The 24,742-nt window shown below is 40.7% G+C and overlaps 1 protein-coding gene across 1 annotated transcript in view; it reads right to left on the bottom strand.

Moving 5' to 3' along the window:
* Window positions 1-19,225, bottom strand: part of USP32 (ubiquitin specific peptidase 32) — a 191,442-nt gene extending 172,217 nt beyond the window's left edge. Inside the window, exon 1 of the mRNA XM_006899474.1 lies at window positions 19,168-19,225. Within this exon, the coding sequence (XP_006899536.1) occupies window positions 19,168-19,225 (58 nt within the window). The remainder of the gene's footprint in view (window positions 1-19,167) is intronic.
* Between the last annotated feature and the right edge of the window lie 5,517 nt (window positions 19,226-24,742).

Raw genomic sequence — 24,742 nt, 5'->3', positions numbered from 1 at the left:
AATTTAATAATTAAAAAAAAAAAAGAAAGTGAATGCCACTCCTGCTTCCAAGCCTGTCTTAATCTGGGAGCTCCACCAAACACTGTCCCACCACGGGTGACCATTATGGCACTGGACACACTAGCAGCGTTCAGTATCACAGCAACCCCAAGTTATCTCAGTGAAAAGACCCAGTGCTGTAGTACTAAGAATGCTCATTCTAAACAAAATTAAAACCAGCCAACAGTTCGTTGTTAGCCAAAACTTGCAAATCAAATCGGCTCACACACAGCTGTGCGTGAAATAAAAACAACCAAGAAGTCCACACCTGACCTTCAACCAAAACAAGAATCCACCTTTCAAATCCAAAATCTAACAGATTCACACATCAGCTTCCAAGTGAGGACCCAGTGGGACACAGTCTACTTTTCAATATCCAGGCCCGTGCCCCAAGCTTTGAATATACTATGGACTACCATATGAACAAACAAATCTGTCCTGGAAGAACTGCAGCCATGGTGTTCCTTAAAAACAAGGTGGTGAAATTTCATCTCACTTACTTTGGACATGTGGTCAGGTGGGGCCAATCCTTGGAAAAAGACAGCATGCTGGAAAAGGTAGAAAGTCAGTAAAAAAGATGAAGACCCTCAAGGAGATGGGAGTGACAGTGATTGCCAACAATGGGCTTGAACAGGCAGAGATCACAATGATGGCAGAGGAGAGGGCAAGGGTCTAATAGTGTGTTGCTTTTAGACGTCTGTTCCTTATAGAAACTGACTATAACATCTTCGTTTTGCAGAGGCAGTAGGTGGAAGCAAACCACCAACCTATAGGTTAGCAGCTGAGGACTCAACCACTGCACCACTAAGACTCTTTTACTGAATACCTAGTATGTGCTTACCACAGTACAAAATCAAACTCACTGCCATCAAGCTGGCTCAATAATATGGAGTGATAATCCCCTAGATTGAAGCACCATAGTTAGGAAAAATATGAAGGTCTGAGAACAATCAGACTCTCATTCATCTGCAAAAACTGACTTCTGAATGTAATTGTTGCTGTTGTGTGTCATCGAGTATGAACCAGCCCATAGTTCATCCTCTGGCAGGTTTTCAGAAGCACTAAATTGTAGGGGGAAAGACTGCCCACTTATCTCCCATGGAAAAGCTAGGGGATTCAAATCATGTACCTTTGCATTGGCAGCATAATACCACTAAGACACCAGAGCTCCCTAAAATTTAATTGTTGTTGTGTACAGCTGAGTTAGAACCAAAACATAGCTGACCCTCCAGCAGGTTTTCATAGACAATAAATTGCACAGGAGAAGGCTGTCCATCCTCTTCCCACAGACCAGGTGCTGTATTTGAACTGTGTGCCTTTGGGATTAGAGCACAGTTTCTTACCACTAGGCTACCAGAGCTCCACAGGTGCTATTTGTAACACAGGGAGCTCTGGTGGCCTACTGGTATGAAGTGAGCTGCAATCACAAAGGCACACAGTTTGGATCCAACTAACTTGCTCCTTGGGAGAAGGATGGGAAATCTCCTCCAATTGCCTTTTTCCTTCTATACCCTAAGTATTTTATAAATCCTGATACTTTTAATATAGAGCCAAGAGGCATTATTTACAACACATATTCTACATGTTCATATCCCTGGAAGACTTAATTATTTGCACAAAAAGTCATGAACAAAAGTTATCCTGTAAGAGTACAATTGATTAAACTATTGCTATTTTATTCTGTCTTCCGTTTTTATTCACAGGGCAGAAAACGAATTCATTTAACCACTAACATTTTAATAAGTTCCTGCTCTGGGAGCTCTGGTGGCATAGTCCATGGAGAACTGTGCTGCTAGCCCAAAGAAAGTAACTTTCTGGTGGTTCAAATCCACCAGGGATTTCTCCATGGGAGAAAGACAGGCAATCTCTTCCAGTGACCTCAGAAATCCAAGGGAGGGTCAGCTATGAATTACTTCATCTATGACTTGTTGCCAAAGAGTTGAATCTTTCTCCTTTATTTACAGGGAAATAAACTGGTCCATTTAGTCATTAAGATTTTAATAAGCCCCTGCAGACATCTTCCAGGTCTCAGTCCTTAATCTCAAGGAATTCAGAACGCTAATAAAGTAGAACAGTCAGTCAATTAAACTAGCAGCTGTAATGCAATGGAATAACCACAGCTTGAAACTGGTTCATTCAGGTTTGACTCCCTGTTGAGAATTTGTATTTCCATTCTGGAAAGAAGGTTTCAGAATCTACATTTTAGCTGGATCCTCATGTGATTCTAAAGATCTTGTTTAAAAGTATAGATTCTAGTTCAGTTTATTTGGGACAGAAATTCACATACTTCATAGAGTGTCAAACAGGAATAAACCAGTAAAAAGTCCTGGATAAACCAAAATAAATGCGTATAAATAGCAGGTACAGCAAGGTAATGCAGGAGCAATGTCAGAAACAGCTTGTGAAAGTTCCCGGCACCTGGACTGATTCTCCATGGATGAAGATCTGGGAAGGTAGACAGAAAGAAAGATGCACTTCAACTCACTGATGAGCATGTAATTGATGTTAGGCACTATGTCAACTTCTATAAATAAATTACAGTGGCCCTAACTGAAATAGATCCTCAATGAGATGGACTTGACACAGTTACTCCAACAATGGGCTTAAGCATGGCAGAGATCATAACGAAAGTGCAGGATAAGACAACGTTCTGATCTGTTATTTACAGGGCTGCTATAGGTCCAGGTAGACTTAATGTCACCTGACAACTTCACTATATGTTGTTGTTATTTGCCACTGAGTACAATAGCCCTGAAACCTGTTCTATCCTGTGCTCAACTTATTGTCTCAGACACATCTACCTTCATTACACTGAATCAATCCATTTCATCGAGGGTCTTCCTCTCTTATGCTGTCCCTCCACCCTTCCAAGTGTGTGATGTCCCTCTCCAAGGACTGGTCCCTCCTTGCAACATGTCCAAAGTAGGTCAGACAAAGCTTAAGAATCCTTGCCTTCAAGGGGCAAAGTTTCACCCTGGTTTCACCCTCTCCAGGACAGACCTGTTTGTTCTCCTGGCAATATATGGTATATTCAATATTGTTCTCCAGCACCACAGCTCAAAGGCATCAATTCTCTATTATACCTAGTCATTGTACATCTTTCAGATGCATAGCAAGTAATTGTGAAGGCTATAGCCTGGATCAGGCACACTTTAGTCTCCAGACTGACAACTGTTGCTCTTCAGTACTTTGGAGAGGTCCCTGACAGCAGATTTTTCCCAATGCAATTTGTCTTTTGATTTCCTGGCTGCTGGTACCAAGAGTGGTGACTGTGGAACGAAGAAAACTAAAGCTGTTAACAATCTCAATCTCTTCACCATCTATTGTAATGCTCCAACAGTTGGTGAGAATCTTTGGGTTTTTTGTTGGTTTTTTGTTTGGTTTTTTTTTTTGTTTCTTGGTTTCTTTCTTTTATGTTGAGCTTTAATCTATATTGAAGGCTGTAGTCTTTGACCTTCTGTAGCAAGTACTTCAGGTCCTCTTCAGTCAGGGTTGTGTCATCTGTGTAATGCAGGTTGTTGATGAGTCTTCCTCCAATCCTTATGCCACATTCTTCCTTGTATAGCCCAGCCCCCCAATGATCTGTTCTGCATACAGATTGAAAACGTATGGAGACAGAATACATCCCTGGCAGAAACCCTTCCAATTTTGAACCATGCAGTGTTTCCTTGTTCTGTTCTAATGACTGCCTCCTAGTCCAAGTATAGGTTTTGCATAAGCACAATCAAATGTTCTGGGATTCACATTCCTCTCACTATATGTTAGTTATAACTAAATAAAAGTAATACATGCAATAAATCCTTCCTTTCTAACAAAACATAATAAAAACACCACATTAAGCACTAAGTTCCCTCTTATTTCTTCCTTCTGAAAAGTAGTTGGATGGGTGAAGTAGAACATTCCAAAATCTAGGAAGCAGCATTTGCAAAAGCACAGAGAGTTCAAGCAGGAACTAAATCACCAAAATTCTGGTTTGCCAAGATAAAAAGATTAAATTCAAGCCACTGGGTAGAGATAATTTCCACTGAAGGGTATATAAGTAAAATGACCAAGTGTGCATTCACAAAGATCCTCTGGTGAAAATACAAAGAGTGGCTTATAGGGGTAGGAGATGAATAGCCTGAGGGACAGTTGAAGGTCTTTTTTTAAGGCTTTCATGTGACTGTGAAGTGGAGAAGAAACATCTAAGAAGGTAGTACAAAAGAGACACTGTGATCAACTAAATGCGAACAAAGTTAAGAAACTGATGACCGTATTTCTGGTTCATGCTTGTAGATGGATCACATACGCAATATATAAGCAGTTCTACCGAAAAAGAAGTTTCGTTTGAGACTTTACTGAAATAATAGAAAAAATATGATTCACTCAAAAAGGAACATTTATCTAAGACTTACTTACTGCCAAGTATTATTCATTCAGTTGATATTCTATTTCATTATTTAAATCTATTTTCTTGGCACTCTTCTGTCAACTTCAATTTAATATCCATGACAGCAGTGGCCCAACACCACAAAATACTTTCATCATTAGATAATTACCCCTTACTACACTTTTAAGACAAAAAAGAATAAGCACTTTTTTGTCCTCATCATAATCAACTGTAAAGAGGTATTTAGTCTCTAGATATTCTCTGACAAAGAATAACGTCTGGTCTATGCATTTCTACTCAGTTCAAGTGTTCATTTACTGTATCTACCTATCTCACGTTGATAACATTAAAAACTAAAAGACGACTAAGGGGGCAAAAGGGGTGGGTAGAGAAAAGCATTAACCATAGAATTTTTTTTTTAAAAAAAGACTCTTGGGGGAAGCAAAGATAACTGATAAATTTTGGGTTAAAATTAACAAATAGCCATCAAACCTACAAGCTTTTCCACAGGAGAACGGCATGGCAGTCTACACCTGCTTCTATAAAGCTTATGGCTTCAGAAACCCTACGGAGTAGAAGTTGTCTACGATTACTATGATTCAGAATCAACTCAAAAGCAGTGGGTGTGGTTTTGGCCTCTAGTAAGCTACTATTGGAAACATAAGGATTGCATCTTTTACCAGATGGATTGACAGAGCAACTTCAACAGCATGCTTAAGCACAGTGAAGACTCTTAAGACTGTCACAGGATCAGGCCAGGTTTTGATCTGTTATTCACAGACAGGGTTGCTATGAATGAATTGGAGACAACTTGACAGCACCTAACAAGGAAAGGAGTGAAGAGTCCTGGTAACCCATGATTAAGTGCACACATTTTAACTGAAAAGTTTGCAGTTCAAACACAAACAAGGGAGAAAAACTTGGGATTCCACTTCTGTAAAAGATTACTGTAAGGTTGAAACCAAAGTGATTCCACTTTACTGACTTGTCTGACCCTACCCAAATACATCCCTGTGTTCCAGGAAACAGTAAATAATCTTATTAATGTTAACCTATACATGATTTTATGATCCATCCCAGGAGATAAAAACAAAGAGTGCTGAAATAATGGGAAATGGTCTCAGACCCTTGAAACTGCTGTGACTACCTTTAACCAGCAGAATGGATAAATACCTTTACTCTTTGTTCAGTGTTGCCTTTAGCTAAGCCTCTGCCTCCTTTCACCAAAAATCTCACTAGTGTTGCTTCTGGACTTCAAACTGAGTTTGGATCTTTCAATTACTAGTTAAGAAACCCTATGGAGTAATTTTTCCACTACATGGGGTCACTATTAGTCAGAATCAGCCCAATGGCACACAATACAAAGAAACATTTATTGAGAATAACAGAATTTGACTTAAATTTTAAGAAGATCACACTAGCTGCAGCATGAAACTATTCAGGAAACCACTGCACGGTATCCTGGCAAAAGATAATGGGAGCTTGGACTAACGTGGTGGCAGAAGTTAAATGACTGGATTAAATACTGCACTAACATGACTTAATGACAGAGCCAAAGTGAGGATAAAGAAATAGGTCAGATGGTGAGGGAAAGTGACGAATTGAGACAGTCTCTGGATTTTTTAGCTTCATCAACTAAGTGGATGAGTTAGTGCCATTTACAGCCAAGGGAAAGAGTAAAAGGAAGCCTACCTTGACAGAAGGATGCTTTTCATAATGGAATCTCTCCAGATCCTTTCATGAGGGAAAGTCATTACTAAAAGGCATGAAACCATAGCAAATCTTAAAAGGCTTTTCCATAGGGGTAAGAGCCTGGAACAATCTAACTTCTTTATAGAAATGAAAGAGAACTTCCTCTGTAAAGACTGAAAGGCTGGAAAACTTCCTCTGTTAAACCTCATTTTAGCACAGTTTTGCTTTTTTAATGCAGTCCAGTACAAAGGACTCTAAGAATCATGTTATAGCAAAATGTCAAATATCAGTTTTCATAAACCATCTTCACAAGGGATTGTACTTGGAACTTTCCAAAAAACAAAAAGGCTGATGATTATTAAATCTCTAAACAAGATGTTACGAGATAGCCTTAAATATGATCATCTTTGAATACGTAGGTCTCTGTGATTAATAGTTTTTGTTGTATTCCATGGAATTGGAACTGATTCATAGCTGACACCTCCAGATGAGTTTTCAGAGGCAGTAAATCACAAGGGAGAAAGCTGCCCATCCTTCTTCCCCAAAGGAGCTGGTGGATTCAAACTGAGTCTTTGGGATTGAAGGACGGCTTACTCCTAGGCCACCAGCGCTCCCTATAATTAATTGTAACTCATGTGTCATTAACTATTCTGATTCCCAAGGGTTCTTCATTATTAAATGGGTATACTATGTGAACTGACTGCATATAGGAGGAGATGAGTTGTCTGATTTAAACTAAAGTTCCATGAAGCCCAAAAAAGCAAAAGCAGAAGCATAAACAATGACAAGCCCTGAAAACAGAAGCCATGCTTCCCTGGATACAGTATGAAAAGAACTGTCAGTCTCACCTCTGCCTTTTCAGTATCACTTTCAAACTACCAACTTTAACTCAAATAAATTCCTCCACCACACCAGCTGTTTTACCTTAAAGCTTCTAATCCAAACTCTCAGCACTACTTTCTACTGCTACAAAATAGGTTTCCTACAATCACAGCAAAAACAATCACTTCCCTTTTATTGTGACCTATCATATAAACAAGCACCAAAGATCTTTTTCTCCTGAGATAACATCTGATTATTTGTTTCTTGGCCATCACATTCCCAATTCCAGGAATCTTTCTGGGAGGCAGCCTTAGTGCTGTCATTGTCAAGTACCAGCACTCACACACAAAGATAGACAATGAACAAGAAAAGCCAAGCAACAGCTGTCCAGTTTGGTAAATGGGGAAATCACTGGCCATCACATGATGTCATTTCATTATGTCCATCCCTCAAAATCCAAGGGTCACTACTGTGTTCCCCCTACTTTGTCACTGACACTCTAAACATATCAACTGGATAAAATAAAGATGAGTATCTCTGTAGGTTACCTAGGTTACCATACATGACTAATGCAAAAATGGTCCTTTTTAAGTAATAGAAGAGTGTGAGATAAACCTGCCTTGGAGTGAGAACCAACTCACAGTTGACTTTCTAGTTGGTTTTTAAAGTTTTAAAGGATATAAATCGCATGGGAGGAAACTGCCCATCTTTCCCCTGAGGAGCGCCTTGTATATTTCAACTGCCTGTCTCTGGGTCTGCAGTGAAAGATGTGTAGTCTCCTCCCATGCAATTTACAACCTCTGAAAACCCACTGGAGGGTCTGCTATGAGTGGGTTTCAATTTGATAGTAACATAATGATAACAAGTAAACTTACAAAAGGATTTATAAAAATTTACAAGTATTCACTATTGCTACAGAGTTCACTGAATAACAAACTCAAATGAAGAAAATAAATGCTCTAATAGGGAGAGCAATATTATCCCAGAAGAGAGCCTGCAATATTCTGTTTCTAGATAAAGAATTGCATATTATTTTAGAACAGCTAACAAAAAGTCATAGACGGTTGTTACTGAGCTGACCAATACGAATGAAGGTAGTACAACATTAATGAAAGTTTAATAGTGTGAAGCTCTGCTAGCCTAGTGGGTAAGGAATTGTGTGCTGCCAACCCAAAGGTTGGCAGTTTGTATTCACCAGATGCATCACACGAGAATTATGGGCAACCTCTTCCCCAAGATTAAAACCCAGTCAGCTATGAGTCTACTCTTTTTATTGGTATGTGTCATCCAGTCAAGCACAACTCATAGGAACAAAAGATCTGAATCTTGTTCCATCCTGTACCATCCTCACACTTCCTGACACACAAGAGTCCATTGCAACAGTCACCGTATCAATTCACCTGGTGGAGGGTCTTCCTCTCCTTCACTGACCCTCAACCCTTCTCAACATCAAGTCCTTCTTCTAGGAATAGCACCTCCTAGCAACATGTCCAAAGTATGTGAGGCAAAGCTTAATCATTCTTGCCTTCAAAGAGCATTCCAGCTTCACCCTTCCAAGACCTATCTGTGTCCATTCTCTTGGCCGTCCATGGGATGTTCAGTGCTCTTCTCCAACACCACAGCTCAAAGTCGTCAATTTTTTCCCTATCATTCTTATTCACTGTCCGGCTCTTGGGTGCATAGCTTTTGATCGGGAAGACTATGCCCTGAATCAGACGCACCTTAGTCTTCAAACTGACATTACTACTCCTCGGTAATTTGGAAAGGTACCTAACTGCAGATTTTCCCAGTACAATGAATCTCCTTATTTTCCGACTGTTGGTACCATGGATGTTAATTGTGGAACCAAGCAAGATGAAGCTGTTGACAGTTTCAATCTTCTCTCCATGCATCATAACGCTGCGTATTGGTACAGTGGTAAGAATCTTTATTTTCCTGACATTGAGATGGAATCCATACCAAAGGCTGCCTTCCTTGATCTGCAACAAGTGCTTCAAGCCCTCCTCATTTTCAGCAAGTGTCATCTGCATAATGCAGGTTATTGATGAGTCTCCCTCCAATCCTGATGCCCATCATCTCCTTAGAGAGCCCAGCTTCTCAGATAATTTGCTCAGCATATAGACTGAATAGGTATGGAGAGAGAATACAACCCTGGCACATTCCCTTCCCAATTCCAAACCATGCAGTGCTCCCTTGTTCCATTTGCACACCAGCCTCCTGGTCCAAGTATACTGTTCTGATTAGAAAGCAGTAAATTTGAAGGGTTGTTTTAGTCAATACTATGAAATTTTGTGAACAGAATCTTGGTTGAAAGTCAAGGCTTTAGAACATCTTAGGATTAGCTGGTAGGTAAAATGAAGTGTTGCTATCTGCAACTATCATTTTCTTAACTAGCAGACACAGCAACCTATAAGTGACTAGCAAATGAAATTCTTTAACAGAGTTAATTAAGTGCATATTGTGAAACAAGTACAGTGCTAAGAGCATATGGAGATGTGATTACAAGTATAAACTCTCAAGTGTGACTTCCTGGATTAAAACCCAATTAGTGATAAGGAGTTACACTGCCAACTCAAAGGTGGTGGTTGTTGTTGTTGTTGTTGTTGTTGTTGTTGTTGTTAAGTGCCATCGAGTCACAGGCGACTCACAGCGACCCTATGAAGGAGAGTACTCGCCGCCTGGGTGCATTTCATCCTCTCTCCAGGTTCATAGGGTTTCGGAGGCAAGCTATTATGGAAGTGGATGTCACTCCTTCTTCCAAGTACTTGGTTCAAATCCATCAGCTGCTCCAAGAGAGAAAAAGACCATGAGAGGAGACTGTCTATGTTTCTCCAAGAAAAACAATGGTGAGTTAGAATAGCCAGAGAAACTAAGCTTCTGGGTTAGCATTGCAAATCCCCACAAACCTTGTCACTAACAGGGATCCTATAAATTCAAGGTGTGCCAGAGATAATATTTGTAGTACAAGGAAACCAAATAATATACTTTAACAATACAAGTCTTAGAAACATGAATTTGGTTCCAAATATCACAATAGAGTGAGTCACATTTTTGTTTCCCAGTGCATGTAAGAGCTCTGGTTGCCTAGTGGCAAGAAGCTGCACTGCAATCCCAAAGGAATGAAGTTCAAGGCCAATAGCTGCTCAGCAGGAGAAAGGGAAATCTCTTCCTGTGCAATTAACTGCCTCTGAAAACCCACTGGAGGGTCAGCTATGGGTTAGTTCCAATTCAACAGTACACAACAACAACAGTGCATATAAAAGTTATGTTTATACCATGGTCTATTAACTCTACGATGGAAAAGTTTTAAGTATTGAGAAAATTACAAAAATGGGACACTGAAACATGAAATTAGCACATGCTGTTGAGAAAATTGCACCAATGGACTTTCAATTTGGAAAAAAAAAAAAACAAAACAACACCCCACAACAAAGTATCTACAAAATGCAATAAAACTAAAGGCAATAAAATAAGGCATGATTGTAGCTGCTGCTGTTATATGTTATGGAGTCCTTGCAACTCATTAGGGCCCTACGTCAATAGCTCTGAAGCCAGCCCTGTCCTCAGTCCATCTCACAGACTCCGACACACCCATTCCCATTAACCCAGTTATTGGGTCAATCTATCTCATTCAAGGTCTTTCTCTCTTCCACTGTCCCTCCACCCTTCCACGCATTATGTCCTTTTCCAAGGACTGGTCCCTCCTGGTCACATGCCTCAAGTATGTCAGACGGAGCTTCAAAATCCTTTCCTTCAAGAAAAAACTTGGTTTCACCTTCTCCAAGACAGACCTGTTTGTTCTCTTGGTGGTTCACTATGTTTAATATTTTGCTACAGCACCACAACTCAAAGACACTGATTCATCTCTGTCATCCTTAGTCACTATAGAGCTCTCTGATACATAGCAAGTAACTGTGAAGAGCACTGCCTGTGTCTGGCACACTTTACTCTCTAGACTGACATCATTGCTCCTCAGCACTCCGGAGAGGTCCCTGACAGCAGATTTTCCCAGTGTAATTCATCTTTTGATTTCCTGACTGCTGCTGGTGCCAAGAGTGTTGATTGTGGAGCCAAGCAAGCTGAAACTGTAAGACTGGTTTGTTTTTTTTTTACACTGCCTTTTTAAGGCTAAGTTCTCTATGTCTTCGTATCCTATTCTGTAACGTCACAGATACAAGGATTTTAAAACACAATAATCTGTATAACAGGAGCTAAAATTATAACAGGAGCTAAAATATTGTGAAAGAGTATAAGCTCAATAATAAACATTAGCCAAAACTGAATCATATGCCAGTGAAAATATAGGCATAGTCCTCAAAGAATTTGCAATTTAACAGATTCCAGATTTTCTTAGAGGCTTAGAGAAATTCAGGTTTACTCATTTGTTTCACCAAAAGGTTATTACAGACCTATGGTATTCCTATCAATTCATGATGAAATAGAAATCACAATTATAGGGCAGAAAAAATTATATGATAGTCTCTAGCTTTTATTAAAGACATACAACTAGTAACAAGAACTAAGAAAGACTAGGAATTTTAAGTATAATGATTGGAATGAACAACTTATACAACAAATACCATTTTCCCCCCATATGGAGGAACAATGTAAACTCAAATTAGCCTAAATGGAATTCCATATTATGCCCCCAAAACCTGTTTGTCATCATCAACATTTCTCTTTTTTCTACATACCAAATTTTGCTCAGATGCATCTCTTAAATTCATCGTGCTCTATCCCTGATGCCCTCTCACTTTTCACTTAGATGTCTGTATAGCTACTTAGTCTTCTTGTTTCCAGATACTCTTTCATTTCACCTCCACAGTGATAGTTTTTTCTATAAAAGAAATCTGATCACGTGACTTTCCCATTTAAAACTCAATGAATGATTTCCCATACTAAATTTGAGCAAGTTTAAATACCAGAATTTGAGGAGCTCTGGTGGCCTACTGGCAAGATGCTGCACTGCAACCCCAGAGGCACACGGTTCGAATCCACCAGATGCTCTGCCACGGAAGGAGGGACAATCTCCTCCTGTGCCAGTCAGATCCAATTTGAAGGCCTGCGCGTGCGCGCGCGCGCGCACACGCACACACACACACACACACACACACACACACACAGAGATAATAAAACACACACACAGAGAGATAATAAAATAATAAGGCAGCAAGACCTTTCTTCACATGTAGGATACATTCTACCATTTTACCTTCCAACTGCCACCACTCTGTCCAAATATCAAACAAATATCCATCCTATCCCATCCTACCTACTTAAAACAGCCGTTATTTACCATATTTGACTTTCACACATCCAGACCTTCTGCCCAACTCCTGCTCCGTCTTTCAAAACCAATCCAATTCAAACAACACTTCCAAGAAGTTTTTAAACACCCCCCCCCAACCACACACACACACTTTGCTTTCCTATAGCACTTACTCCTCCTAAGTATTATGATTCATTCACTCAATGCCATCAAGTTGGAAATAACTCTTATCCGCCCTGCCACTGGGTTTTCAAAATTGTAAAATGTAAGGAAGGAGACTGCTCATCTTTCTCCTGTGGAACTGCTGGTTAATTAAAACTGCCAGAGATATGGCCTCTAGGTTAGAAACTTAATTCCCTACAGACTAGACAGCTAGAGCTACCTCTGTGCACTATGGCACATAATATAAACCAAAAACCCACTCTGACTCACAGTAACCCTCCAACAGGTTTCCCAAAACATAAATCTCTGGTGGTAAAAAGTTTTGCTACCATCCCAAAGGCACACGGTTCAAATCCACAAGCTGCTCTGTGGAAGAAGCATGGGCAATCTCCTCTCATGTGATTAACTGCCTCTGAAAACTTGCTAGAGGGCCATCACACAACAACACAGCAGAGGAGTGCCCATTATTTTCCCAAGGAGCAGTTGATGGATTTAAATTGCTGAGCCTTCAGTTAGCACAGTAACACATAATGCACTACTCAAAGCACAGTATACATTAATTATTTAGAAATGATAAACATATATACCACTTTTTAAAAAACACATTCGTATACATTGTTTTTCATTCCAAATCTTTCCCATTTGCTTCACCCACCCCTCCATCACCAATCACTTTGTACAACTCTATGATTACCAGAGGAATGTCTATCTGTGTTTCATTGTCTATGCAAGTTTGTGACTGTGTGGATCACAACAAACTGTGGCTGACTCTGAGAAAAATGGGAATTCCAGAACATTTGATTGTGCTTATGTGAAACCTATACTTGAACCAAGAGGCAGTCATCGGAACAGAGCAAGGAGACACTGCATGGTTCAAAATCGGAAGGGTGTCCGCCAAGGATGTATTCTGTTTCCATACCTGATGAACAGATCATCTGGGGGGGCTGGGCTATAATAGGAGGAATGTGGCATCAGCATTGGAGGGAGATTCATCAACAACCTACGTATGCAGATGACACAACCCTGCTTGCTCAAACTGAGGAGGACTTGAAGCACTTGCTGCACAAGGTCAAGGACTAGGACTACAGTCTTCAATATGGATTGACGCTCAACATCAAGAAAACAATGATTCTCACCACTGGGCCAGTTGGTAGCATCATAATGGATGGTGAAGAGATTGAGATTGTTAACAGTTTTAGTTTGCTTGGTTCCACAATCAATACTCTTGGTACCAGCAGCCAGGAAATCAAGAGACAAACTTCACTGGGAAAGTCAACTATCAGGGACCTCTCCAGAGTACTGAAGAGCAACGCTGTCTGGCTGGAGACTAAGGTGCACCTGATCCAAGCCATAGGCTTTACAAGTGTATGCTATGTGTCAGAGAGCTGGACAATGACTAGGGATAATAGAAAGAGAATTGATTCCTTTGAGCTGTGGTGATGGAGAAGAGTGGACTGCTAGGAGAACAGATTTGTCTTGGAGAGGGTGAAACCAGGCTGTTCCTTGGAGGTAAGCTTCATCTGACATACTCTGGGCATGCTGCAAGGAGGGACCTGTCCTTGGAGAGGGACATCATGTTTGGAAAGGTGGAGGGACAGCACAAGAGAGGAAGATCCTCCATGAGATGGATCAATTCAGTGAATGGAGTAATGAGAAGAGGTGTGTCAGAAACAGTGAGGTTGGCACAGGATAGAGCAGGGTTTAGGGCTCTTTTACATAAGGTTGCTATGAGTTGCAAGCAACTCAGTGGCACATAACAACAACAACGATTAACTACTCTCCACATTCCGCCCATCCTCACCCCTCTGCTCCCACCCTCCCCTCACCTTGGATCCTCATACTCGTGCTACAATAATGGTTTTATACAGTATTTGTCCTTATGGGACTGAGTTCACTCGGCATGATGCTCTCCAGTCCCTCCCAAGTTAGGTAGTGACTCACAAAATCATTGCTCCTGTATGTCGCATAGTATTCCATTGTGTGAATATACCATAGTTTCTGAATCCATTCTATTTTGCTTGGACATTTGGGCTGTTTCCATGTATTCTTGCAATAGTGACTAATGCTGCTACAAACACTGTTATCCAAATCTCCATTTGTGCCTCAGTTCTCACTCTTTCAGGGTATATTCCAAGCAGCAGAATAGGTGGGTCACATGTCATTTCTTTGTTCAGCTTTCTGAGGAAACCACTTTACTCTGCTTTCCAGAGTAGTTGTACCATTTTACAACAGTGTCACATCCTCTCCAGCATTTATTACTTGCTGTCCTGTTAAACTTTGTCACTGCTACTGGAGTGAGATGGTATCTCATTGTGGTTTTGATTTACATCTCTCTTTATTGCCAGTGATTTTAAACATTTCTTCCTGTGTCTCTTGGCCATTCAAACATCTTCCTTTGTAAAAATTCTTTCCATGTATTTTGCCATTTTGTAATTGTGTTATCAGTCTTTTTCGTGTGGAGGCCCTGTAGGATTCTGCAAACTGTTACTATGAGACCTATGTCTAGAATGGTATTGCCAAATATTTTTCCCCAATCAGTAAGTTTTCTTTTCACTCTGCTGGGCCAAGTTTTTGATGATGTACACAAGAATTTAATCTTCAGACAGTCCCATTCATCAACTTTATCTTCTCCAAATTGAGCATTTTTGGCTATAGTTAACAATCACTTTCTACCACAGGCTAGGCCATCTAAGCTTGATCCCAGTTTGTACCTTATGAACTTTATAGTTTTGGGCTTTTGTCCCAGGTCTCTGATCCATCTTGAGGTGATTTTTTGTATGGTTTGAAATATCAATCCTGTTTCAGTTTTCGGCAAGTAGCAGTCCAATTTTGCCAGCACTGTTTGTTGAAGAGGTTGTCATTTCCACATTTCAAAAGTTTTATTTCCTTGTCGAGTATCAGTTGACCATAGACAGATGGGTCCATTTCTAGGTTCTCAATTCTGTTCCATTGGTCTATGTGCCTGTCACTGTACCAGTACTGCTTTGGTTACTACCGCTGTGTAGTAGGTTTTGAGGTAAGGGAGTGCTATGCCTTCCGCTTCATTTTTTATATGCATATACACCACTTTTTAATGTTACAGAAATTCTTAAACATTTACTCATTCACTTACTGTCCTTGAGTTGAATTGACTTGACAGGTGACCCTCCACTGGGTTTCATATAATGTAAAAATTATCAACTATACCTGAAATAAGACTATAAATTGAAATTCCAATACATTATTGAAGGAACACTGGTTAAGCGTGTCACTGTTCACCAAAATATAGACAGTTTTAAACCTACTATCCACTTTATGGGTACAAGGTGTGACAGTATCCAACTGGAAAGGCAGTCTTGGAAATCCTAAGGAGCAACGAGTTCTACTGTACCAAAAAGAGAGTCATTGTGAGTTAGAGTCCACTCAACACTAATAGGTAGTATTTTACCCTCATTCTCTTTGATGGTCTTGTTAATCTTTCAGGTATACACATATCACCAACTCAAGCTAGTGAGAATCTTACTAATTTTTGTTTCCTCAGAGTCCCTGTGAGACATGACACATCGAGAATTTGCTGACTAAATAAATGAAGATATAATACAAAAAAAGTATTAACTGACTATACAGTAACATTGACATGTACAGTTCATTATCACAAAGGGGTGAGGAAAAAAAATTGGAGATTTTTAAGATTCCTTAAAAGTTCTGAAATGCTCTAATCTGCAACTCATTTTACATTTAATGTTTTTTGAATGCTAGTTATGTTCCAAGGAATTAGAACAAATTTTGGAAGAATACACAAGCCACAACCTTAAAACACAATAAGGAGAAGCAGCAAAAAAATAAAAGATATATTGCTAAAAATCTTCAATGAAACTCAGAAATCATATGCAATCTAAAATTATGTTCTGTTGTTGGTGAGTACCATCGAGTCAGAAGAGACCCATAGCCGACTCTTCAGCAGAATTTCAGAGGCAGTTAATGGCACAGGAGAAAGCCCATCATTCTCCCAAAAATTATGTTCTAGTCAATATATTTAAGATAAATACAAACCAGAAGTAACAGTTACCACTAATACACCTCCCTAAAACAAAAGGTATACTTTCAGAAAAATGTTAACAGATATAATTGACACAATGTTGCTAAAATAGCACATATATACAATCTTGCTAATTTCTAGAACTATACAAATGTAAACAAGTAGAAGTTCTGCCCTTTCACTTAGAAGCAGTGTTATCTGTCATTAACACAACACTTCACTTCCAAGGCCTCACTCAGCAAGATAAACTGCCTGCAATTCCATATTTGCATATGGTAATCTATACTTTTTCTTTTTTTTTTTTTCCCCCCCTTTTAATACTACCTAGTTACGGCTTAGGAAGCTTTGGTGGCCTAAATGTATGAAGCTGCCCAGCATTCCCAAAAGCAGGTTTGAATCCACCAGGTGCTCCTTGGGAGACATACGGGCAGTCTCCCGAGGAATTTACTGCCTCTGAAAACCTACTAGAGAGGGTTCCAACTCTAAGGTACACAACAAGTTACAGCTTGGCATTATTTAGTGCTCAATAATATTAAGAAAAGCCAACCAGGGAGATATTTTAGTAATAGTTTACCAGGCTTCTTCAATGATTCATGTAACACACACTGAACCTACATAATGTATATCCTACCTTTTCTCTTTTTCCTTACATACCATAAACAAACAGGTGAGAACAATGGATAGAGGGTTTAGTATCCACTGAGATTACTCACAAGCCCTAAAAAAAGTTCCCTTAAGAGTACTTAAAATATTTTTTTAGCTCTGTCAAAAGCTTTATAAACTCCTTCTGCAATCTTATTGAAAGAAATCCTATGAGTGTTTGACATTTACAGGACTAAACAGTATCATGTTTAAAATAGTTATTACATTTGGGGGAAGGGGGAACCCTCCCAGATTACATTAAGGAATATTATTTTATCAACTGGATTTCTGCTTTTGCTTTAATTTTCCTCTGCAGGTAAATGATAAATGTAAATACACTCAATAGTTACAAATAAGGTTTTAACAAATATTTTCCTACCTCTTCAAACAGATGTATTAAAATTCAGCAGGCAGATATTCCACAAAAAATATAACAAAAAAATCTTGCATCAAATCCATTTAAAAATCACCACCTATTCATTTAGATTTACAAAGGTACAATCTTACAGTTTGCTATGACATTAGGCAGGGTAGAATTGGATAAAGGTTTAATTTTAGAATTCCGTAATACCAACTGTATCACTGATATTCACAACCTTAAACTTGAGAAACTAAACACTTCTGAACATTGAAGCAGTAAATCAGTTTGATTGATGTCCTCTTTTATGCCTTGCAAGCTATTGCTTAATTGAGGACAGACCTGTCAGGCTCCAACAGCATCCCGGAAATGACTATACTAGGAGGGCTGGAAACACATCAAGAATTTGGAATATTTCTCATATTGAGGCAGGGAGGGGGAAATTCAAGTGAGACTGTCCATAGGAACAATCATTGCAGTGTTCCACAAGAAAAAAAACTAACCACTCCTCACATAAAAAGCATTATTTTTGTTATCCTACTAAATTTACAATTCTGCATTGGTTTTCAGGTGATAGGCAACTGAATTCATACCTCTCTCCTCTTCCTACAAATGAATATGATAAAATTCCCATTGTGAACTCCAGCCTTTGAATCTAACTTTTCTTTGAAATCCTTAGATACTAACTAAAGCCATCATCTAGAGCATGGCTGGTTTCCCTGACTTGGAAACCTGTTAACACTTTATACCTGCTTAATGGTCTTCACTCCTTACCAAGAAAATCCATTAAATGTCGAAAAGAAATACAAGCACACACTGACACACACACTCGAACACCAGTCGCGAAAAATTAAGTCACATCCAGGCCATAAACTGCAACATACACTTCCAGTTAGTGTGTTTTCGCGATCACCAACAACGGTATCAGAGTAAGTGGTAGGGGGTTGGGGCTGTTAACAGCCTACAGTGCATCAGAGCCAATAAGCAGTAGGCCAAGGCTGGCAGCAAAACCAGTCTCTAAAGGGAGCTATAACACAATATCAGAATGCTGGATTTCCGAATACCATTTTATAGGGGGGCGGGGGCGAGAACCGGGAATCAAGTGCAATTAAAAGGATATGGCCAACGTCGGAGATGAAACCTAAGACAAGGTCCGTGGCAACACCAGCTGTCCAGCCTCATCTCACCTCCAAAGACAACTTAATTTCAGGTCGTTCCTATCAAAGTCAGTCGCTCAAAGGCTGAGGGGAGGCAGAGGTGGATACTGATAGTCCCTAGGGGGGCTGGTAAAGGCCATCGGCAAAGGCAGCGACTTGGCTATAGGAAGGGGACTTTCTAGCAGCAGAGAGCTTTGCAACTGCCTCCCCTCTCCGACCAGCCAGGGCTGCTGGGGTCCAGGCTAGGATATAGTCGGAGATTTGGATGAAGGAGTGATACAGAGAAAATGGCAGTGAAGGATGTGGGGGGCTGGAAAGGCTGGGGCCACCGAAGAAAAGGGGGAGAGGACTTCCCTGGACACATCCAGGTTAACAACGCCACCAGATAGCACGGGCACTGCCCTGCCAACGCCTGATAGCCTTTCTCTCTGGGAAAGCTTCGCCCCCTTCCAAACGATCCCAATTTCCAAATACTGCTTCGCACTCGACCCCTTACCCCCGTAATTTTCCCCCTCACTCGCCTCTTTCTCTTCCGCCACAGGCGCCCCCCTACTCAGCCTCCCCCACGACGGTCACCCACCCTCTGGACAGCCTGTCGCCGGCCTCCCCGGCAGCTCGCCCAAACCCCTCCCCCCTCACCTCTCCTCAGTGCCTCCTCGTAGCTGAGGAATCCGATCCGTGACTCCTTGGCGCCCATGCTCCCCTCATCCCCTCGGCCGGGGGTCGGAGCCTGATCTCGCCCCCACCCCCCTCCCGCCTTCTCCTCGGCGTCCCTGGGTGACGGTGTCGGTGTCCCCCGGCCCCTTCCTCCTCCCCCTACACTAACAAGTGCGGCTTCTGCCCCGGCAGCTCCTCCCGGCCGCCGCCACCGCCTCCATGCCTAATCACGTGACCCGCGCCCACCCCGCCCCCTTCCCCTCCCTCCTACTCCGCCCTTCTCTCTCCTCCCCTCCTTTCCCTTCCCTGTTCACGCCCTCACCCCTCCCCCAACCCCTCCCGCCAGCCCCGCCAAGGGTCACCTGACCCGAGCCGGGGGATTGTTCCGGGTAATGGCCGCCAGGGGCCAAACGCTCCTCCCCATCCCGCGCTACCACGCGCAGGAGCGAATGGGCGGGGCCGGATCGGCGCACGTAACGCGTCTTCTCCAACCCTCCGCCAATCCGAAACCGCGAGGAGGCGGAGCCTATGCCGCTGCGGGAGCGCGAGGACTTCCGGGGCGCGTGAGGGCTAGTTCCGGCGCGCGACGGGCAGAGCTGGGCTTTTTCTCTGTGTGCGAACGATGAGCATTAGGAACTCTAAGGCTTGGGCTTCGTCAGAGATGACAGGCAGAGAGGTTCTAAGACTATGGAAATTTTGGCCTAGAGGAAGAGTTGTTAAAGGAGAATCTCCGAGAATTCCTGTGACGAGAAAATTGCTAATCCTAAAGGAGAGATCCATTTGCATACCCCGTGCCCGCTCGCTGCTAGGTTTTCTTTTTATTTAGCATGTCCCACTACCTCTGCCCACATCCACTTCTCACTCTTTTCCACCCCTTTGCCTGCCTGGGGAACTCATCTTCTCTTCAAAGAATTGTGCCCCGCCAGAAATAGGGGAGTACGAGGTTTAGCACTTAAAGCTGGGTTTTGACCAGCTATTTTCAGTAGTCTTCACTCTGAAAGCCACAGTATAAAGGTTCAGAAATAGGAGCAATTTGGGAACATTAGTGCTTGGGTTAGATTAAAAGTTCCAATTCAGGTAAAGCAAAAAGATTTTCACTCAAGAACAATAGCATATAATACTCTTTATTTCATTACTCACCTTTCCTGGCCAACTAGATGGGCAGCGTGGCTTGCTTTAGTCACAGCTCTGCTCTTCCAGTTCACTGTGCGGTAGTTAAATTTTAAAGCCTAAAATTAGTTTAATCTCAAAAGCATGGATTTAGGAATGTATGTCCAAGCCTTTTAATTTCTAGGCTATTAGTTTGGTGTCGACAGGAGTCTCCAGACAAAACAACTCGGTCATCTTCAGCATGCAAAATAGGAGTTCTGGGTTAGGCCAATATGATTGCTGGGAAATGAATCTTAAGGGCTCAACCACTAGAGAAAAGATGCTCAAGAATTTAATTTACATATACCTTAGACATTATTTCGAACCCAAACAAACTAAAAGATGCCTTGTACCAAAGATAAACCTGGTTGTACTAAATGTCTGTACTGTTCACTTCATTTACAGTGTAAAGGTAAAATAATTTGTCTAGAGCCAGTTTCAAGTGGGGTACTTGAAATAGGGGACTAGAGCTCAGAATAATCTAACACATTCTTACTGTAAAATACTTGGATGTGAAAGTATAAACTATACAACAATTTTTTTTATTATACCAACATATTGCGACATTTAAAATTTCTCTCTTCGCTTCAGACCTGACTTACCCTGAGGCCATGAAAATTTTCATCCTGTCATAGAGTTGATGGATTATGTGTCTAAAAATTATGAGATGACAAACTTAAAAAATTCTGTTTCTCCTTTGAGTTAAACTAAGCATATTACTGAAGTCAGTGAGGCAAATAGTTTAATCTGATGGGAATTTTAAATGCTGAGCTGGAATTATGATTGTATTAGAGTATCAGGCAGACATGTTAAATATCCTTTTCTAATTTAAAATGGATATAGTACTTAATATAAAGCCTATTTGTCCAGGTAATAAGAACTCTACTAATTTTGTTTGTGCACCCTTATTTATATTTCACTTAAAGTATCAAAAAGTTGGCCAACCACCTTACTTTAAGTGTTGTATTAAGCTAAAACCATTGCTTTAAATATAATTATGTTCCTGTGAAAGATTTGTCCATGTGAATATTTAAAACATGGCTAGTTGCTATGTAATTTCTCCTTCCAGTTAGACAACCTAAATGCTTGTATTCCTCAGTTTGTACTTCCAGAGAAATGGCACAGAGTAATTTATTACTTACCAAGGAGTTTTGGGTAAAACAGACATAGAAGTCAACACATCAAAGGAGGGTAACAATATTTATTTGCAACTTTGTCAAAAAATGAGGCCAAAGCTATACAAAGTAGAACTATAAAGAGAAGCAAGTTTTCAGTATGCCTTATGGGCTTAATCTTGTCACCTTCAATGCACTATTTGTAAATGTGATAACTTAGATTTCTATTCACACCAAAACTTTTTCAGTGGCATAGCTTATAGGCAGTCATGCTGCTAACCCAAAGACTGCAGCACCACCTCTCTGGTGGCTCCAGTTTACCAAAAACTGTGAGAGAAAGATGGACAGTCACCTTTGTGACTGTGATTTTAGTCTTGAAAACCCACTGGTGAGTTAACTATAAGTCAAGAGCAATGAGTGATAGTAGTGAGCCAAAGATAGAGTTCAGTTGAAATTTCAGGTGAAACTATTCAACCATTTGATAGACATTTTTTAAGATTTGTATACCTTTCTTGAAAGTTTGTCTATGCACAAGAGGTATATCTTTTCAATATATATGCAGAACAGATTATCCAGGAGGCTGGGCTCTATGAGGAGAAATATGGCATCAAGATTGGAGGTAGACTCATCAACAATCTGCGTTATGCAGATGACACAACCCTGCTTGCTGAAACTGAGGAGGACCTGAAGCGCTTGCTGCAGAGGGTCAAGGACTGCAGCCTTCAATATGGATTGAAGCTCAACATCAAGAAAACGAAGATTCTCACCTGGGACAATTGGCAGCATCATGATAGATGGTGCTGAGATTGAGATTGTTAACATCTTAGGTTTGCTTGATGCTACAATCAACACTCTTGGTACCAGCAGCCAGGAAATTAAAAGACAAATTGCATTGGAAAAGTCTGCTGTCAGAGACCTCTCCATAGTACTGAAGAGCAACAATGTCAGTCTGGAGACTAAGGTGCACCTGATACAGGCTATGGTCTTTGCAATTATTTGCTATGAATCAGAGAGCTGGATGATGACTAGGGATGATAAAAGGAGAATTGATGCCTTTGAGCTGTGGTGTTGGAGAAGAGTATTTAATATACTCTGCTAAGAGAACAAACAAGTTCATCCTGAGAGGGTGAAACCAGGCTGCTCCTTGGAGACAAGGATTCTGAAGCTTCGTCTGACATACTTTGGACATATTGCAAGATGGAATCAGTCCTTGGAGAGGGACATGCTTGGGAGGGTGGAGAGACAGCACAGGAGAGGACGACCCTCAATGAGATGGATTGATTCAGTCACTGGGGAAATCGGGGTAGGTGTATCAGAAACAGTAAGATTGGCACAGGATAGAGCAGGTTTTAGGGCTGTTGTACATAGGGTTGCTATGAGTCGCAGGCGACATGACATAACAATTTTGCTGAGCAAAAATAAAACCCAAGAGTTATTCTGTTCCTTCAATGAGATGGATTGATTCAGTGACTGAGGTAATGGGGTAGTTATGTCAGAGACAGTAAGTTTGGCACAAGATAGAACAGGGTTTGGGGCTATTGTACATAGGGTCACTGTGAGTCGCAAGCGACTTGATGGCACATAACAACAATAGTGCTTTAAAGATTTTTATTGAGCAGTTATTCCATCTGCAAGATAGCAATTTGAACCATAGTGGTAGATCAATTGTGAATAGATTTATCTAGTATAATATCATGAACTAGGATAAACCCCCTGATTAAAGATTATCCATATTGAAGCCTGTTTATTAAAAAATTAATTTTCATGTCTTTTTTTTCTTGCCAGTGAAGATCTTTAATTCATTAGCTAAATGTATACTCTCACAAGAATGACCATTTAGAGGAATTCCTAGGCTTAGTACAAAAATGACCCATAAATATGACTTATCTTTTGGATCTAGAAATGTAAGTGTTGAATATTTTTACCCCTCACATAGAAATAGTTATCTTTACGTCTTTAGATTCAATTTTCTGTATAATTGTTTAGGTCATGAATGTTGGTTTGGCTAAGTGAATTCTCAGTCAGGAAGTTGTTACATATAGATAATTGCCCCGTTTTCACTGAGCTCCAAAATTTAGTACAATAGGTATCAGTGGTTTATGCTTGTCCTTTTTCCTTTAAGCTACCACATAATTGATTTATTCATGGAACACTTTGAAAATAAGCATATTAGACTGGAACATTGCCCTAGCAACTAGACATTTTATTTATTTATTTATTTATCTATTTATTTAATGTGTGTACCGTCAAATTGGATCTAACTGGTACAGGAAGCGATTGTTCCTCCTTCTTCAGCAGAGCATCTGGTGGATTTGAACCGTGCACCTCTGGGATTGCAGTGCAGTTTCCTGCCACTAGGCCACCAGAGCTTGCCTAGACATTTATTTTTTTTTTTATTTCATTATTTTTTGTGTGTACCATCAAATCAGATCTGACTGGTACAGGAGGAGATTGTTCCTCCTTCTCCAGCAGAGCATCTGGTGGATTCGAACCGTGCACCTCTGAGATTGCAGTGCAACTTCTTGTCACTAGGCCACCAGAGCTCGCAGCAACTAGACATTTGTATAGGTGAATGGTATTTCCATTTCTTGACAGTTCAGTACAGACTCTAATGTAGGTAAAATTAAAACATGACATGTACCTGAGGTTGTGTTTATAGTGCAGGAGGATGCTAGTATTACAAGATGGACCACTAATGGTCTGTAATTAAGCATAGACATGACTCAAAAACTCACTGCTGTGGGTCAATTCCAAATCATAGCAATCCACCATTAGGTTACCAGGGCTGTAAATTGTAATGGGAAGAGAATGTCCATCTTTCTCCCTCAGAACCACTGGTGGGTTACAGCCACTTGAAATGTATCGCCTTAGAGTTAGCAGTACAATTTGCTGTGGGCTGTACAAATAAGGTTCCCTTAGGGATGGCTTTTCTTTCTCATTACCTACCAGTAATCAACTCATAGTAAATCTTAAATTGGGTTTCTGAGACTAAGTTACAAGGGAGGAGAGCCTTTGATGGATTCGAACTGCCAGAGAGGCACTGCTTTTAGATTGACAGTGCAGCTCCCTGTAGGCTATACCAGCAGAACTACCCACAGATGACTAGAGGGTCTGAATTAACAAGTCCAGATTTTGGCAAAGGATAACAAATCAAGTAACCAATCAGTTACACTGCTTGCTAACTTGGTGAGTCAAACACAGCCCATAACTATCCTATGAACAACAGATCTGAACCCTGACCTATCCTGAACATCCTCATCTTCTCAATGTGCCCATTGCTGTGGTCACTGTGT

This window comes from Elephantulus edwardii, unplaced genomic scaffold, assembly GCF_000299155.1.
Source record: "Elephantulus edwardii isolate Elephantulus edwardi_28Jun2011 unplaced genomic scaffold, EleEdw1.0 scaffold00257, whole genome shotgun sequence".
Lineage (NCBI taxonomy): Eukaryota > Metazoa > Chordata > Mammalia > Macroscelidea > Macroscelididae > Elephantulus > Elephantulus edwardii.
This window is presented reverse-complemented; position numbering and strand designations above follow the sequence as displayed.